The sequence below is a fragment of the Artemia franciscana genome, chromosome 9 (assembly GCF_032884065.1).
Source record: "Artemia franciscana chromosome 9, ASM3288406v1, whole genome shotgun sequence".
Lineage (NCBI taxonomy): Eukaryota > Metazoa > Arthropoda > Branchiopoda > Anostraca > Artemiidae > Artemia > Artemia franciscana.
This window is the reverse complement of record NC_088871.1, coordinates 21015036-21033682: the sequence shown is the minus strand read 5'-3', so window position 1 is coordinate 21033682 and position 18647 is coordinate 21015036. Positions and strand designations below refer to the sequence as shown.

The following is an 18647-nucleotide window of genomic DNA, read 5'->3' as shown; positions in this document are numbered from 1 at the left end:
CGACGTCTAATTTGGGGCGTCAACCTATGCAAGCTTTTACTGTCTAGCAGGCAATTCACAGAACTTTACAAGGGAAACAGCAAACGTCTATTCTGAGGACATGTCCAAGTCACTTAAGTCGCATCTTCATGATATATACAAGACAGATCGAACGCTACGTTGCCAGTCTCATCCCTTAATTTATAGACCTTGGACCAGGAGTGGGACAACATCACTTCATTCATAGTTTTGCTTGGCACCTAATCGCCGTACTTTATGCCGAAATTATGGGTCTTTTTTTTCTAAATAAGCCAATTTTTTAAAATTTGCTTTAAGAACTGAAATCTAAAAATTATGGAGTCACTTACCTTTTACCATAAGTTAATCCAGTAACATAGGCTTCAAGCTTATTTCCAATTTTGACAAATGTATCGTTAGCAGTAATCATGTCCTGGTCACTTTCCCAAACTCGCACTTTGTATCTGCAAATCAAAATCAGCTAAAAATTAACTCAGACTTGAGGAATTTTAAAATCAAACCATATATCTACCATTATAGTGAAAATAGTTGATGAAACAAGAAACTCACCAACAAACAGAATCGCTGTTGACGGTTCTTTAGTGACAAGAAAAAAAGAAGAAAACAAATCTCCAAGTGTCGAAAATTTTTTAAATCAATTTCTCCTTTCAAGAAATAACCGTGGTATAATACTTCTACTTTTTAGGGTTCGATTTTTAGATTTAAACAGACACATGTTCTACAGATCGTGAGCAACAAAATGGTCGGCAGCAATTGTTAGTAACAAATGACTGTTGGAAACCAGCATTCAGAGCCATCATTATTCAAACTTATCAATTAGTTAAAATAGACCTAGAACCACATAAAAGTTTTCAACATTTAGCAGTTACACAATTTTTTTCTGTCTGAAGACTCAAATAGAGTTGCCCTCCTTCCACCTTAAAGTTACACGATGCATAATGTCTTTTTAAGATACATCTCTAAAAAAGCAAAAGTTTAAGCTCTCGTATATTGGTAGCTTGTATTCAATGCATTCCTCTGTACCCTAGCCCGAACCAATTTTTAAGAAAATAGCCTTAAAGAAACATAGAAAAAGAGGAACTGATTCGAAAAGATCCCTTAAAACGTGCCAACATTAGTATATAAATTACTAACCCTTGCAAAGGTTCTTCTTCAGGTCCAGGCGCAACATAACGCCAAGTAACACCAACAGTTGAAGGATTAACCGGGATTACGTTCACTGTGGTTGGAGGGCGCAGTGGGGCTTTTTTAAATGTTCTCTCGCGGAAATGTTCACTCTGCGGGCCTTCACCAGCTGAATTATAAGCCATGACACGGACTCTATAATAAGTGTTTGGGAAAAGACCAACAACGAGAGCCCAGCTATCAGTTCTACGACTCAGGTAAAACAATGAGCTGTCTTCGTTGTCCGACTCGCGCCAGTACTTGACCTGAAAACACAAAAACGATAAACCGTCAAATATGCCAAATTTTCCTCTCTTTATCTCAAAATTCTTACAAATTCTTCGCTAAGACAGAAAATAGAAGAAGAAATAAAGCGAAAAAAACATAAACAGAGAACACTATTTGAAAATTTCTTTTAAATTGTTTATCAAGACCGACCTTTTTCTCAATTTTGTAAGCTATTTGGAAAATGATAATCAAATGATTCTTTTTCCCTTTTAAACGTAGACATTACTTAACTTGTTACCAGTGATGTAAGGACAATGTAAACTAAGAGAATCACACCCTTCCACGAGGGTGCGGATTTCGCTTTTCTTAAGTACACTTAGCGGGCTCCGGGCTTCCAACCCATCTCCTAAAATCTTTTCATTTTCTCCATGCTTTGTTAGTCTTAATTTTGTGGTATTTTGACGGATAGTAAAAGGCCAGAGAAGTAAATTTCCGAGATAAGCAGCTCCTGAGGCCAAAGATTGACTAAAACTAAATCCTTCAGTTTAGGCTAAAAAAAACAACAACAAAAAAAAACAAAAAAAACAATAATAATAAAAAATAAAACAGTACTGTAAAGCAAACTAGTCAATAGCTTGGAAGAATTACGGCCTTTTGTTAAAACTGAGCTACGACCTTATAAAAAGCCAAAAACGTAGGCTTTTGAAACAAGACACGTAGATCTGGGACTGGAACACAAGGGAACACACTGGAACACATGTAATATAAATGGTTCAAGTAGATTTGATTCTCAATTGACTTGGAAAGAAATCAAATACAGACCTTTCAAGCAATGTAGCATCTACTTCTATTAAATTTTAGCTAAGCTAGGGATCACTACTTTGAAAAGAACGGAAAACTCTCTTTCTTTTTATTTTTGCATTCACTATCTAATAAAGAGGAAAAAGTTTGTTAAACAATGTGTTGTCCAAGCCCAAATACAATGAATTGATTTATTCAGTGGCTTGTAAGGATTTTTCTTGTTTTCTAATATCGTCCCGTCTGTAGGAAGAGGGAACAAACATAAGGTTCAAATTTCATAGAAGAGCTGAGACAGTTTTGAAGTTTTTCTTGTAGTTAAATTATGGAAATCCAGATGAATTTTGGAGTTTTTCTCTGGTGTCTTAACAATAAGGAAAGATTAACTTTCAGGAACCATAGCCGGAGGACCTTCAATCCTTGGGCCCCAATGCGCGAGCTGACACGTTCACTCCCTAGTAAAGAGGAGCTTTCAAGCTTCCAAATTAGCTACCTTCCGGAATATACTTATTGATGAAGAAAAAAATTAGGTACACCAATGAAAATAAGAAACAATTAAAAAACATAAAATCAAGAAAAACTGAAGAAAAAACCACGTTTTCTTTCGAAGTTAACACCCCTCCCCCTCCTAAAAAAAGCTCAGTGTATACGCTAGCTCTCAACTAATCATTTAAAAAATTAGATTGTGGGTATTTTATCTAAGAAGTTGAAGATTTTTAAGATATTGAAAGTATTAAAAGAGAAAACAAACGTAAGTTCTATTTGTGTATTTGGTAGCTTTTTGGGCAAATTTGGCGCTTTTATTCTACTTCGATTGTCCAAAAAAAATTTGGTTGGCTGAATGCGGCTATACAGTGTCTCAAATAAACTTTAAAATAAACGTTTTTTATCAAACAATCTATCTTTTCTAATGAATATTGGTGCTGAATGTAGCGTTGGGCGATAATTTGTTAAAATGATGTATCGATATTTTTACTTTCGATATTCGATATAACAATTTCGATATTTCTGATCGGTTTTTATTCACCATTAACTCTTGGCTTTGTCAAAGTTAAACATAAAATTGGGTACTTATCTGTTAGCCAGTACACACTCGAGCGTTTGGATCTATAAAATCAGACAATTAGCTTCGGCTTAGCGGAAAACTACATTGTAGCTAATTTTAATAAATATTTAGTTGTATTTTGATTAGATTAGGTTGCATTTTGCATTCAGCCCCGCTATACTCAACCCCTAAACCCCCCTCCAAATGTGCAAATATACAGCCAAGATTATATACATCCTATCTAACATTTCAGTTGTTTCAACCCGTGCCTGTAGATCCAAATTCTCAACTGTGTACTAAATAACAGATAATTACCAAGAATTGTAATAAAGGTGTATTTTGTAAAATTTTTTCCAACTTCGAATAATATAAGATCAAGCAATAAAAAAAAACAAAAACACTGCGATTACATAAATGAATATAATAGAAATCTAGATTTGAAATTACTCGGGCTCAGGATAAAGAAAGATAATCTACTGGCTACTTTTGGCTATGCAACATGTCAATGTTTTCTCCTGAGAATTGGCTCAACCTTTTAATGATAAAATAAAAAAATAAAAACAAGTTTTTTCAACTGAAAGTAAGGTTCAGCAACTTAAAACGAACAGAAATTATTTCGTATATGAGAGGGATGCCCCTCATATACGTTTTTTCTTGTGTTTAAAAAAAAACTTCTTATTCTAATTAAATAGCCTTTATCTTTCAACTAGATATTTAAATAGCCTTTATATAAATAAAAAAATGAGCTTCGGCTTAGTGGAAAACTACATTGTAGCTATATTTTAGTAAATATTTAGTTGGTATTTTGGTTAGATTAGGTTGCATTTTGCATGCAGCCCCGCTACATTTAACCCCTAAACCAACCCCCTCCTAATGTGCAAATATACAGCCAAGATTATATATATCCTATCTAACATTTCAGTTGTTTCAACCCGTGCCTGCAGATCCAAATTCACATGTTTACTAAATAACAGATACTTACCAAGAATTGTAATAAAGATGTATTTTGTACAATTTTTTCCAACTTCGAATGATAACGAACAGAAATTATTACGTATATGAGAGGGATGCCCCTCATATACATTTTTTCTTGTATTTAAAAAAAAACTTCTTATTCTAATTAAATAGCCTTTATCTTTCAGGAGTTGTTCTTACTGAATTGGGACAAAAAGTCAAACTTTAGCGTACAGAGCGAGGTATTGAAGAGACGGTATCTCCCCTCATATACGGTATTATGTCTTTTTGTCTTAAATCTCAACATTTCTCCCTTGTTTCAGTTTAAAAAAAATCGTTTTTTATGTAATTTTTGATCGTTGTCAAATAGTGCCGGGAAACCTGCCTCTTTCCTCCATGGAAAACTCCCCTCCCCTCCCCCCACAACAATTATTCCCCGGAAAGTCCCTCCTGCGTAATATCTCTCTCTCCCTAACAAATCTGTCCCTACTGAAAATTCCATCCTGAAATTTTCTTGTGGACAATTTCGCCTAGATAATTCTCTTTAGCCTAATTTCATAAAAAAAGACTTGTTTTTCATTTAATTTTTAATCTTTTTTCAAATCATGCCGGAAAAACTCACGGGAAATTCTTACTTGAAATTCAATCCTCCGAATGGAAAGTTTCTCCCATGGAAAACTCTCCCATGAAGAATTTCTCCCCCGGAAAATTTCTTCATGGAGAATATCTCTTGCGCAAAAATACTGCCATGAGGAATTTCTACCACCGAAATCTTCTTCATGTAACATCTCTAGATGTAAAATTGAATCGACAAAGAGAAGGTAAGATAAATTTCGTATAAGAGTTCATTAAAACTCTCCTTTATAATATTTCCCTTATACGTTCATCTCCGGAAACTTCCCTGCCTATGGAAAATTCTCCCCGTGAAGAATCCCCCTGCAGAAAATTCTCCTTCCCAAAAGATGTCTGTTTATTTCCAAATACAGTCCTTCCCCAGGTACTGTGGGGGATCATGACAATTTCCTTGGAAAATCTCTACGTGAAAAATTGAATCGGCAAAGAAAAAGTATGACAAATTTCGTTTAGGAATTCTAATGAATTTTCCTGTGTAAAATTGCCCCTTGTTAATTCACCTCCGGAAACTTCCCTGTCCATGGAAAATTCTACCCGTAGAAAACCCACCACAGAAAATTTCCCCTCCCTGAAAAATACCTGTTTACTTACAAATAAAAAATACTATACGTAAACAACAGGCAAGATTCATAACTTAAAGCGCTTTCCCCAGGCTGTGGAGGGGGGTTATCTTATTTCCGGAGGGACAGCTATTTGATCTTTATTCTCAGGTGAACAAAATAGATATCCCAAAATTTGGATCGGATGGCCACAGGGAAAAAAGAGCATGGGAGGGGGGCTAGTTACCCTACAATATTTGGGTCACTTTAAAAAGACACTAGGACTTTCATTTTCGTTCGAATGATCCCTTTCCCAATGTTCTTGGGTCATTTGTTTGATATGATTACCCTGGCGAAGAAAAATAAAATAGAAAGGAATAAATAAACACGCATCCGTGATCTTTCTTCTGAAAAAAAATATACAAAATTCCATATTTTTGAGGAGAGGGAGGTTGAAATCTATACGATAGGGTTCCATGATATGATGAAACTGATGGTGCACTTTTCATTATATCTGCCTTATAAGTGTCTGCCCGCCCACGGAGGCCTTACTCGTTTGCTTTAGTTTCTTGTTTTTTCTGTTTTGTGTAGTGTTTGTTTGTTTCTTTTATTGATACTCCGCTTTGATTTTTGTAGCGGGTCAAAAATAAAAATAAATTATTATTAAGATTCCTTGACATTTTGGGGTATTTTCCCCTTTCTCGAAAATCACGAAATTTTTGAAAATCAAAATCACGAAAATCTAAGGCTCGTATCTTTTGATGGGAACATTAAACTGAATGAATCTTATATATTTGGAATCAGCGTAAAAAGCTAATTCTCTTTTATATGATCAAGGCCTATAAGCCTAGAAGGCATTTTATACAGCCGAGTCCTTTTGCAGGTCCTCAGCAACATTTGAAAGTCCCCCCTCACCAAACGTATTTTTACTTTGAGAACCAGCTATACCGACTTAAGGATACAGGTATGTATGCTGTGTATCAGGTTGTACGAGTCAATGGATTAAACGCATCATTGTTCTTCTTCTTGGCCATTTCCAAAATGATTTTCTATGTTGGATCTTTTCTGCAGGACGCAGATAGCAGAAAAAGCCGAAAATATTCAAACATTTTCAAATATTGTTTTCGATATGGATATTCGATATCGATATTTGCTCCGATATATCAATATCGATAGATATCGCCCAATACTAGCTGAATGTCATTAAAAATCTAGGGTACTAATAGTGTGATACCAAGAGGAAAATGTTAGAAAGCGCTGGTCAAGTAGCTAGATTCGAAAGAAATGGTAAAAAACAAAAAATAAAAACTGACCCTAAAACCGATCAATTTTCCTCTCATCTTGACGCGAGAATTGTCCATTTGAGTCCAGCTAACGTTCAGAGCTGTCGAGTTGAAAGCCCGTGCAACAACACGAGATGGAGCCACTTGCGGCATGTCTTCCGCTGAATAAATTACAGCCGGCTTCGACTCAGGACCTTTACCCATTTCGTTGATAGCTTGAACTTTAACCTCGTATTTTGTATAATAGTATTTTCGATTCCTGTCGACAGTCACGACAAAACGTCCTATAACATAAATAATGGATGAGTTTAAGGCAAAAATGACCGTTCTGAAATTGGAGGAGAAATCACTTCTTAAAAAAAAAAATTAGAAACTTCTGATTGGATATTTCTCCTAAATTACTCGAGGCTTTTTACAATAAACGACCCACCTCCTTGATAGCATCTTTAAGCTAATCCGCGGAAGCAAAGCTACGTCATACCAATAAAAAGAAAGACGAAGATTTTGAAAGTCTTCAACCTGTAGTTTCCTCTGAAATTTCCAACAGATTTGCTTAAAGAAAAAATTTATACTCCTTATAAATGATAAAAGTTAGGAAATATCAAATACACTTTCATCTGTCAATATTTAACAAGTCTCCTTGATGCCATACACAACAGCCTTGAAGTACCAAATAATTGAAAAACCCTTGTTCTAGTTGTGTTAAAGTAGGATTAATAATGTGATTCGTAAATGATGTCTGTCCCAGAGGCTTTAAAAAAAATATATATAAAAGAGCTGTGTGTTTAATATTCTTGATGACAATACAACTAAAGCTTCACCTAGATACATAAAAGTTAGTGAGAATAAATTCTCAGCTCTCGTTCTGAATTTTCCGAATCAATAAAAACAATTGTAGTTAGTAGTATGTACCGGTAAAAGGTCCATTACATTACTTATCTGTGCACAGAAGGGTAGAATCATCTAACCCATGTTAGACCAACTTAAGTACGTTAAGTTTTGAGGTTTTTTCTTTTTTTTTTACTAAAAAGGAAGATTCAATCTTTATATATGAGAAAGAATAGTATGAAAGAGTATTATAAAGTTCAATATAGTTGGGTTTTGAGTCATGGGTCTAGTGTACCGGTAGAGTCTTAGATGCTTGTGCCTAAAACCTCACTTTTGAGGAGTAGAGCGCTTCCTCTTGGTAGTATATTACAAGCTGCCTACAGACTGGACCTGCGTGCATGCCATGTTATAAAAGACACAAATAAATATAGATGCGAATATTGATAATACGCAGACGCACCATTTGGAATACTTCTATTTGAAAAACACCTATATAATCGCTGCAAACTCAAAAGGCTTTATTCTGCCTCTATTGTGTTCTTTATTCCTCATGTCACTTTCTCCATTTTTGAACTTTCATCACAGGAAAAGATCCCCCCACCCAGACCCACCTTCTGTCTATCTATACTTGGAAACTGCAATTTTCTTTTCTTGTCGACATTGCCACGTTTAACAGTGACAAGTGGGAATTCAAACATACGCAGAATTCAACCAAAACCTAGTTCAATTTTGATTAAAAATTAGTTCAATTTAACTCATTCATAAGAATTGAAATATTGAAATCTTTGATTCCCCAGGCTTGATTCCTTCAAAGGAAAGCTAAGTCTTCTTAGCTGTTAGGTCTCATATGTTATTTTCGGTGTAGATTTTTGCCGATAATTCCTTTGTTTGAATATGGTCCCCTCTACTACCGAAAACCGCGTAGCTACATATGAAAGTTTTATCTGTCAGAATGTGAACTCTTGATTTTTTCTCGTTTTTTAAGATGTGTATAGTTCCTACTTAATCAGCTTAACCAATTAAGATGATCAGATTTTATTTCCATTGTCCTTGATACTTTAGAAAACATGGGATTGGGGGCCCGTCTAACCTAATATTTACACAGAGCTTAGGGCTACGAAAAACCACTTCGTTTTGCATTTTGCAAAGAAATGGATGCTTCTTCCTTTGTTTATTAGCAAGATCTTTGCGTTGAAATAACACAACCCACGTGGTCAAGGCCGTATCCAGGGGGGTTAGGGGGTTAGAACCCCTCCCAAAATATTTGTCTGACTCGTAAAAGCGTAGCTAAAATGAATAAAAACAAATTTCTGGTGCTCCCGAAAAAAAAAATCGTTTTGTAAAACCCCATGCAAAGAAATCCTCGATGCGACCCTGCACATGGCTAATGCTCTTACGGATTGTGGAAACAATATAACCTAGGACTGACTAAAAACCTGAAATAATCCAGAAGAGGATGTATATGTTTCAAAGATGTCCTCTTTATATTCTTAAATTCATTAACGATGTTGGCTTATGTTTCCTTCGGCTTAAAATTTACTTGTGGTTTACTTTCATATACGTAAAATTTACTTTCGATTTAAGTAGATCAATGCTATAAATAGCGTCCTATTGGCAAAATGGCTTTCACTAGCCAACATTATTAGGCCATAAGCTAATAGTGTCAATCAAAATTTGTAATTACATTTGAAAAATACGATTGTTTTTGTTCATTCTTTTTTGGTCTTGATCATTCTTGACAATTTGAGCAACATAAATCAATGAGAATTGCTTTTTGCACCATGCATTGCACCGCGTATCTGATGTCACAATGACATTTTTCACTCTGTTCATCTGATATAACTAGTGCTTCTCTATGAGTGGAAGACTAATTTTCAAATATTGATCAAACGTATTCCACAGAGGTGCTTCACAGGAAGTCATTCTTTGCAAACATTTTGATAGTTATGCGCTTTCAAATTGACAAGGAATCTACAGGGTAGGGTAACTTTGGAGGGTGGGTAAGGTCACTACGATCATACCTAGGAAAATATTATAGTATTTGACCAGCCTTAAAAATTTATGCAATATAAATGTGTGAGGAAATATTATGTAGAACAAATTTTCGCAGAGCAAAATCATACAGTACATATTGACCAAATAAAACAAGGTTGTCCAAAAAGTTTATGTTTCTTATATATCGAAACTTCTGACTAATTCTCTATTGCAATGTTGTCAGACATTTATGAAGCTATATTTTCGTAATTTTGTTCAGATAAAAAAAGAATAGCATTTTTAGCACAGAAAGTAGATAAAAATCATTAGCCCGCGCCCCTGATTCAGCTAGTGCTGAAAAAAGCTATCACCATCATCATCCATCGTTTCCACAAAGCCGTTCATGGATCCATACTAGGTCGTATGACGGTTTGAGACAAACACAGTAATTCTATCTGTACTAAAGAGCTTCAGCTATACTATTTATACAAACCTCAGATACGCAGTATTACCGCTTCTGTTATAACATTAAGAGCACAATTTAGTTTTTAATCATAGCCTTGGTAGTTTTCTTTTTGTTAACCAAATAGTTGGAAGTAGCCTACTGTACTTTTATCACAGTTTGGAATGCTCAACATACTAAAAATGTGCCATGAAATGGGAATAATTTGTATAATTATTATTATTAAGCACTAGTCAGTTTCATGTTTCCATTCAAAGAGATACTTAGTAGTTATTCAGTATAACTAACATTACTTCTTATTTCTGTGACTTGGCCAAGCGGAAAGAAAAATAAAGAAAAATACCTATATTTCTCGTATCTTTAACAACAGCACTTGAAAATTCCTTCTCTTCAGGGATTTCCAAAGGATTATCTCCAGCCAAACGCCTCCAAAATACTTTATAGTAAACTCCAGGGGCATTTTCTTCTTCTCTATCAAGTCTTGTCCAGGTAATCGAGAGGTCTCCTGTTTTACCACCACCACCACCCACATTCCGGGGTGCTGCATATGGTTTATTGGGCAGTGTTCTCGATTGTGGTGATGGCAGTGAAAAAGGACCATATCTAAAAGTAAAATAAAATAACTGATGCATAATTCTTGAAAGGAGGACGTTTGCTTACTGCTTTGATCGTACATTAGCGTCCAGAAGGACAAAGGCAACAAGCTTATAGTCAATGTACATCCATAACAAAACAAGGATGCATAAATTCTGATTATGAACTCATCCTGGAAATAAAGGGCGAAGAGTATAGTCTGCCAAAACTGATGTCAAACGAGAAGGAATGACACTGAAAATGTTCTCGCAAATACTATAATGATTCACAGAATAAAATTAATTTTTCTTAATTCATTCTCTTTACCTAATCAACGTTTTTTTTTGTAATCTATTTTTTAGCCTGATAATGTAGATTTAGTAAAAAGACCAGCTTTTTAACTAATGATCGGCATTGGATCATATTGGGCAAGGGCTACAAGAGAGCCCTTCCGAGTCCATAAGAGAGGTCTATTGGATCTAAATCAAATTTCTCAGTGCTTAGTTGCACCTTTTGAGCATTTGATTCCACTCCGATCAAAACTGTCTTTGTATTGCTCTGCAACTGTGATTTATTGGTCATAGTTGCAGCTCCAAAGCTACACGGGAACCTGGTGCCAGAAATACGGTTAAATTTACGGCCATATTGGGTCCACAGCCACTTATCATTAAAGGCAAGAAATTCCTTGGATCCCACGACCGTTTGATCTAAGACAAAAAGGATTTCTTAGAACCCTGAAATTTTTTCAGGTACACATGCACTAATAAAAACCCTAATATTTCGGTTTCACATCCGGAAGTCTTTATCAACAGAAAATATGAGACAAAAAAGAAGAAGAAAGCATTAGATTGGATTGTAAATAAATAGAAAAAATTATATGTAGAAAAATGAGGAATCACAAACGAAAAAAAAACAAAACAAACCAATACTAATGAAGGAAACTCAAATCTGATAAACTACAGATCAGAGAAGATCAAAGGGTTTTAATTGACTTGGCAAGGGCCTTTGACTGATTTAAAAGGTTCTTAACGGATCATTAAAACTAAACAGAAAAAATTATATGTAAAAAAATGAGGAATCATAAACGACAAAAAAACAACAAAAACAATAATAATGAAGGAAACTCAAATCTGATAAACTACAGATCAGAGAAGGTCAAAGGGTTTTAATTGACTTGGCAAAGGCCTTTGACTGATTTACAAGGTTTTTAACGGGTCATTAAATCTAAATAGAAAAAATTATATGTAAAAAAATGAGGAATCACAAACGACCAAAAAAAAAAAAAAAACAGCAATAATAATGAAGGGAACTCCAATCTGATAAACTACAGATCAGAGAAGGTCAATGGGTTTTAATTGACTTGGCAACGGCCTTTGACTGATTTAAAAGGTTTTTAACGGATCATTAAATCCAACAACAAAATTTTGAAAAAAAATAAGATAAAGAATACCCTGCTTTATTAGCTGCCGCAATTCGAAACTCATAAGTAACAAACGGGGATAGTAAACCAGTGATTTCTGCTTCACGTCTACTAAATGCCCTATTAATCTCTTTGGCTGTGATATTCTCTGCAATAGATCTCCAAGTTTGATTAAACGCTGTTCGAAGCTGAATCATGTAGAATTGAATAGTGGCACCATTTGACCCACCGTCTGTCCAACGAAGAACTGCAGAGTTTGCTGTAGTAGCAATGACTTGAACACCACCTGGGAAAAAAGTAACAAACATTAAATAAAATAGAATGCGTACATGCGACTAAAAGTTGCAACATAGCCCAAATGATAGCTAAAATGTTTTTATTCTATCAGAGATCATTATCCAGCCCTTGGCACTAGTGTTTTATCAGGTTCGTTGCTTTTTGGCAATAGTTTTATCTCTCAAGTAGGCTATAATCTTTGGTAGAGACACTTCATAGGTCAAATAAATTTGGCCTTTCTTTTAGCCTTTTCCACTTTAAGATGGGAAAGAACGAATAAAAATGCTAAATTAGTAATTTTTCGGGGATGAAGACACGAATTTTCAATTTCTTATCATGTAATGGAGAAAACAAATGAGCTTAAAAAAAAAACAAAAAACTTTGCACAAGAAGCTTATATTCTCTGGTAATTACTAGCTTTTGATGCTACAGCTTTGTCACCTATTAAAAACTTTTCGGGGATTACAGTTTTAGAAGACAGACTGACTAATGAAGAAGAATAAAAAAGATGAATTACCCAAATCTTCCCACTTTCCCTCTCCCTTGTTCAAATTCATTAGCTAGACAAATTTTCTAGTTCTAGCTCAAAAAGGTCCTTGAGGCTAAAAACATATGTCCTTGAAAACTCAAAAAAGCCGGTCACTGTAAAACGTTCATAAAAACTGCACATTTTGAATATGCGATACTCAGCTTCTAAATTGAATATATTTTATTTTTACATTCATCCTCTCAAAAGCCAACTGGAAAACTAATATAATGTATATGACTTACTGAATAACAGAGTGTTTTCCAAAATTGATGATTTAAGTTACAAAGTTCAGACTATAATATAAAGCAAAAAAAAAAAAAAATTTATTTACACACCTTTCATCATTAACATTTAAATTATTGTCGAAGCATGTACAAACTTCAGTAACTATTTTCAATAAATTTGATAGAGTTCGGTTCCTTCAAAAGATTAAAGTTAACTGACAATCCAAACTCTATTTTACCCTAAAACAAACATATTTTTATATTTACTACATTATTATCAAGTAGTTTCTAGCTTACATCATCAGTCGCGCAAAACTAGGTTTTGTTATTTAAGATTTTATGACACGTGTTGGATATTGTCTCAGTGTGGGCTGTAACCAGTCTTTAAAAATGATACGACACACCGAATAATTTAGTGCCTCAGAGGGTGCAGATATTCTAAAGGCAATCTGTTATTCTATTTATGCCAAACGTATAAGTTACATATCTAAAATTGTACAGTTTTTTTTTACTTTTTATAGTAAACAATCTATGGGTCACTACAAAAATATAAATTTCTCTACTGCATTTATTTGGAAAAAAATTTATGTGAGTGTAGTGCTGATAGTTATTACTGAACATTGTAGATATGGTTTTTGAAGAAGATGAAGTACCTGGTGATTTTAGAAAAACTTGAACTAAACACCGATGGACGAGAATAATAGCACCGGTGAGTTAGGAAGTGAGATTAATAGTTGGTTTGGTGTTGCATAGGGAGTTGAGCAGGGTTGTGTCGTTCCTCATCCTTACGGAATATACTAAAGGACTATGTCCTAAGAAACACGGTATGCTATGGCAAAGCATACAATCAAATGGGAAGGTAAAACAATTCATGGCTTGGATTAGGCAGATGAATTGAGTGGGCTATTGAAAATCTTCACAAAATGAAGGAATTCATTTAGGTTTTGAGAGTTAGGAGCACGAAATTCACTTTGAAAATTAATTTTAAGATGACTTAGTCGTTTAGATTAGGAGTATGATGGGCGCCGAGGTGAAGGAAAATCGGTCAAGGGGATAGCTTCACTTACCTGGGCAGTATTATTCGTTAAGATGGTAGATGCGTTGAAGATGTAAGCATAGAATAGCCAAGGCTCCGGATTGTTTTTCCATAGTAAAAAAAAAAATATGACGAGAATATTGGAGGCCAAACAAATGACAACAATCAAGTATGCATCTGAAACGCAGGGTCTTCGAAAGGTGAAAGAAGATTTGTCAAATGTTTATTGTTTAAGAATAATAATGGGCACTTGTTTGACTGAAAGTAAATCAAATAATAAACTGTAATAAAAACATGCTCTAATATGACATTCTAAGGATGCAAAGAAGGAAAGCTTGAAATGGCTAGGTATCATAAATGGCTAAACATCCGTAAGATGTCATCTTAATGATGAAATTTTGCAAAAGATTGAGCTTTTTGGCCAAATGAAATGCTGATAGTTCCAAATGGGGCGAGAACAGGTCATGAGGAAGAACTTCAAGGAATTCGGAACTGCATGGGAAGGTGTAAAGATTGAAGCTTTGAATAGACTAGGACGATGGATTGTACGCAGCAGTATTGGTCTCAAGTGGCTTGGTGCTGCAGTGAGTTGTTAGTAGTAATGAAGTTCAGTAAGGTTTTTGGTTTTCAAGGATGCATTTAAGCTAAAACTAAAAAATCTGCCAAGTCAATAATTCCGAAAAAGGGAGAGGGAAAGAAAACCTTGAAATGATGAAGAACTCTTTGCATCCTTGAAAGATTTGATTTCATCATATCTGCAAAGCACACTTTCCTGCTTTCTTTTTTTCCTTTGTCAGACTGCCCTCTATAACTGTCAACAAAACCGCAACTTCCTTCGATAAAATAAATAAATATATTGTGTATATTATCAAGAAACTGAAAGGAAACTGCCATAAGTGCCAAACATAAATAATAACTTATAACATTCTGCCTTGCTTCCTTTCTAATCTTTTACCAACTTATAAAAGTTCTACGTTGATTTCGTCAGGCGTCACCGACTGTGGAGTAAATTTTATTTATTTATTACATAGAGGAATTGTAGGGCTACTTTTGCACAAAGAAATTTTATCTTTAACATAGAAATATAATATTTGAAACAAATAGTAAAAACAAAAAGGGAAGAAAAGATAAAAAACAATAATTCGAACAATTTCCATGCACAAGTAAGATAATCAATGATTTCATTACGAATGATTAGATAAATTCAGTTAAAGCTCACCTTCCTAGAATAGGGTTACCCGTTCTTTGATCAAGTATAAATGCTTTTGGCAAAGTAAGAGTGTCTCTGGACCAAGGAAACGCGTAAAGAAAGACGGATAGAGGTTCCAGCCACCCCCCAAAGAGAAAATATTTAAAGACAGTACACAATTTTACTTCAATTCAAAAAATTATACTTAACAAACAATACGATATATTTTTCTAACCTTATTCTCTATAAACTATTGAATTTAAATGTTTAACCAAGAAATACTAAATTTTCTAAAGGAATTCTTTCAACATTTTTGATACTGAATAATTCTGCTCTAAAATATGTATGCATATTCCAAAAGTGCTTTATCGGAGAATTTTTTCACAAAACTAGGTAAATAATACCAACAGCCGGGATACTTGATGAAAAAACAATAGGGACTTGGGACATTATTTAATATGAAATATGAAAGATTTCCCCTCTTAATACGAATTAACTGGAGAACAATTTTCTCTGGATTTAACGTTAGTATCTTTTAATAAAAATTCATTTTTTACAAACCTGAAAAAAAGAATACATCCCAGTTGGAGGGGGAGCTTGTTTCCCTAAAATTTGTGTGGAAATCCTCTGAAAAAAATAATAGAAACTTGGGGCCTTACAATACACTTATTTAGATTTATCTCCCATGTATAAATCATCTAGCATTCCCAAAATTGTGACTAGGCACCAATAAAATAAAGTATACGTATTTTAAGCATTTAAGAATATACAAACCTGGGGGGCCTGGGGGGCCAAGAACCACAAGTTCAGAGAAGGCCGATATGCTCCCAACTGATGTTTTCGCGACACATTCGTAGGTTCCACCTTGCGCGTAGGTTATATTATGGATTTCAAGTATCCTCCCATCTATGGTTCCTGTATAATGATCTATTACTGGGTCAAATGGTGTTTTAAACTTAATTCTAACGCCATTATGCCTCCAAATATAAGCAAGGTCAAGTGATGGGTCGGCTACAGCATTACATTTCAGCACCTCCCGTTTGTTGACAAATGATACCATACGAGATGGAGGCTGCTCACGAAAAACGGGCCCGCGTAAAACAACCAGACGACCATAAGTTTCATCCATTCCATATTTATTCTCAGCTGTACATGAATAATTTCCTTCATCTGATTTTGAAATTGACCGTATGAAAAGACTTCCACTGTTCAAAACCGTTCGAAGTCCACCGCTGCTCACGAGAAATTCATCTTTTCGCCACGTAATCTTTGGTCGTGGGGCAGCCTCTGGTCTACACTTAATAGTAACGTTGCCACCCTCGGCAGCATAGATGCGAGTTGGAAGAGGACGTTTCTTAAAACTAGGTTTCAAGACTAAAACCCTAAGCTGACCTGAGCTATACCTCTCAGCCAACTGATTGGTTGCTTTGCACATGTACATGGCTGGATCCCTTTGTGGGTCTAAATTTCTTATGACCAAGACATTGTCACGGACTTCGTATCGAGATGCGTCACGAAAGTCCAGTTTTGTTGCGTTGAGTAGGACGCCGTTACGGTACCACGAGTAAGAGACTTCAGGTATCCCAAAGGCTTCACAAGTCCAAACTAAATCCTCTCCAGCATCCATGTGCATGTCACCTAGAGGTACAGTAAATATAGGTCGAGATTGAATGCTAATTGTTACAGATGCCTCTTCTGACAGCTTGTTGTTAGTTGCTCGACACACATATTCCCCTCGATCTTCCAAGCGGACCTAAAATTAACGAAACTTCATTAGACAAACAAATAATTTAACGTAAGAGTAAGAGGTAAGAAATCTATTACAAGACCCTTTCCCCTGAGATAATAATGGCCATGAATGTTTTTGTGTTTCCGATCCCTCTCCACTACATGCACCTATAGATAGCAATTTCTTAAATCTGTTTTTAAAGATATAAAAATCTCAAATAGCTGAATTCACATTTTCTAATCATATATGAAAGGAACAATCATGTAAAAAAAAAGAAGCAAAAAGAACAACAACAAAGAAACAAAGAAATAACCAATAAAAAATCAACACGAGCACATATTAAGGGATACCAGACTAAATAAATTGTGGTTGTGAAACTGCAACTGAATAGGCAAACTGAGTTTCCTTTTTTATGCATACGTAATGCGTTCATGCAATTTTTTAACTTCTGTTGAGCTTTTGCAAGAGAGAGTCAAGTTATGGGACTAGACGGATGCTTCCTGGATACTCTCAGGGAGAGGGATCCACATGGATGTGTACAACCAAAAAAAGTTAGGCGTTAGGTAAGTACTCGTTTCTAGGCGTTTTCTCCTATGAATAGCCACAGAAAGACAGCCACGGACCTTGATAAACACCTAGCTAATATTGTGCGAACATTCCCCTTTCTCTTGGAAAACCATCTAATCCCTGAAACTCTTAAAGATTAAATCCTGAAAATTCCAGCGAAAAAAAAAAGAAAAAATTAAAGAAACTGAAAAAAAAAACAAGCTTATGTCCCACTGATCTAATAAAAGCATTCCTGATAAACTATCAACACCCCTTGTTAGTATTTTCAATGATATTAGTAATTCCAGATGTTACCCGTCGTGCTGGAAGCTGAGCTATATACTCCAATCCAAAAGGAGGGAGGCCTGAACGATTTTGCTGGAACGACCTTGACCCCCAGTTTGTGACGTTAAATTCAAATTTGGCAGACATGCTGTGAAAGAAATTTCTAAATTAAATTCTATTCTAATATGTAAACAAACCTTCTTTTTAAAGTTAGCTGTTGTTCAACGGAAACACGTAGCCCTATTTTAGATCCACTGGAGTCGCGCCAATTGAGTTTAGGTGGCCCGAGCAAAAAGCAGGAATCATATCCATACACATGATGCATAAATGTAACTGTTCGGAGTCATAATTGTCCTTTTTGCTGTTACTTGCCCTACCCGCTAGTCAATTCTTACTATCAAGTTGAGCTGTTAATACATATTAAGTTCAAAATGTCAACCCCCAGCATCTCAGCCATTCCAAGAAAACTAATTATTTACAAAGAAGGCTCGGAATTTTAGCAAACGCAAAACAATGTAGCCTCTAAAAAGTTGACTACTTCCTAAAAAAAACAAAATAAATAAATGTCATAAAGGAGCATACTTGGTTTTATTTTAAATGACTATTTATTATATCCATCAAATCTGATTTCATAATTCAAAAATCATACACAAATACAGGTGGCTGCCACAAAAAAGCCAAAGATTTTCAATCTTTCTGAAAGATAGGGACAGGTGGGAGTTTTTTGGACTAGTCTTAAAGGGAATTACCCTACATGAAAACATGTATGCAGGTATTTAAATACCATATTTATTTCATTTGTAAAATTCAGACTTAAAACAATTTTTGTTCCAGATTATATTCCAGAGTGAAACTCCTTGATTACTCCCCCTTCCTTTAAATCAAAGACATCAGTTTTGCTTTTCTGTGCTAA

The 18647-nt window shown here is 35.0% G+C and overlaps 1 protein-coding gene across 1 annotated transcript in view; it reads right to left on the bottom strand.

Annotated features, from left to right (window-relative positions):
• Window positions 1–18647, bottom strand: part of LOC136031125 (contactin-like) — a 37974-nt gene that overhangs the window by 3208 nt on the left and 16119 nt on the right. Inside the window, exons 3-8 of the mRNA XM_065710442.1 lie at window positions 15949–16927; window positions 11951–12206; window positions 10271–10530; window positions 6693–6946; window positions 1153–1448; window positions 348–461 (exon numbers count right to left, since the gene is read on the bottom strand). Of these exons, the coding sequence (XP_065566514.1) occupies window positions 348–461; window positions 1153–1448; window positions 6693–6946; window positions 10271–10530; window positions 11951–12206; window positions 15949–16927 (2159 nt within the window). The remainder of the gene's footprint in view (window positions 1–347; window positions 462–1152; window positions 1449–6692; window positions 6947–10270; window positions 10531–11950; window positions 12207–15948; window positions 16928–18647) is intronic.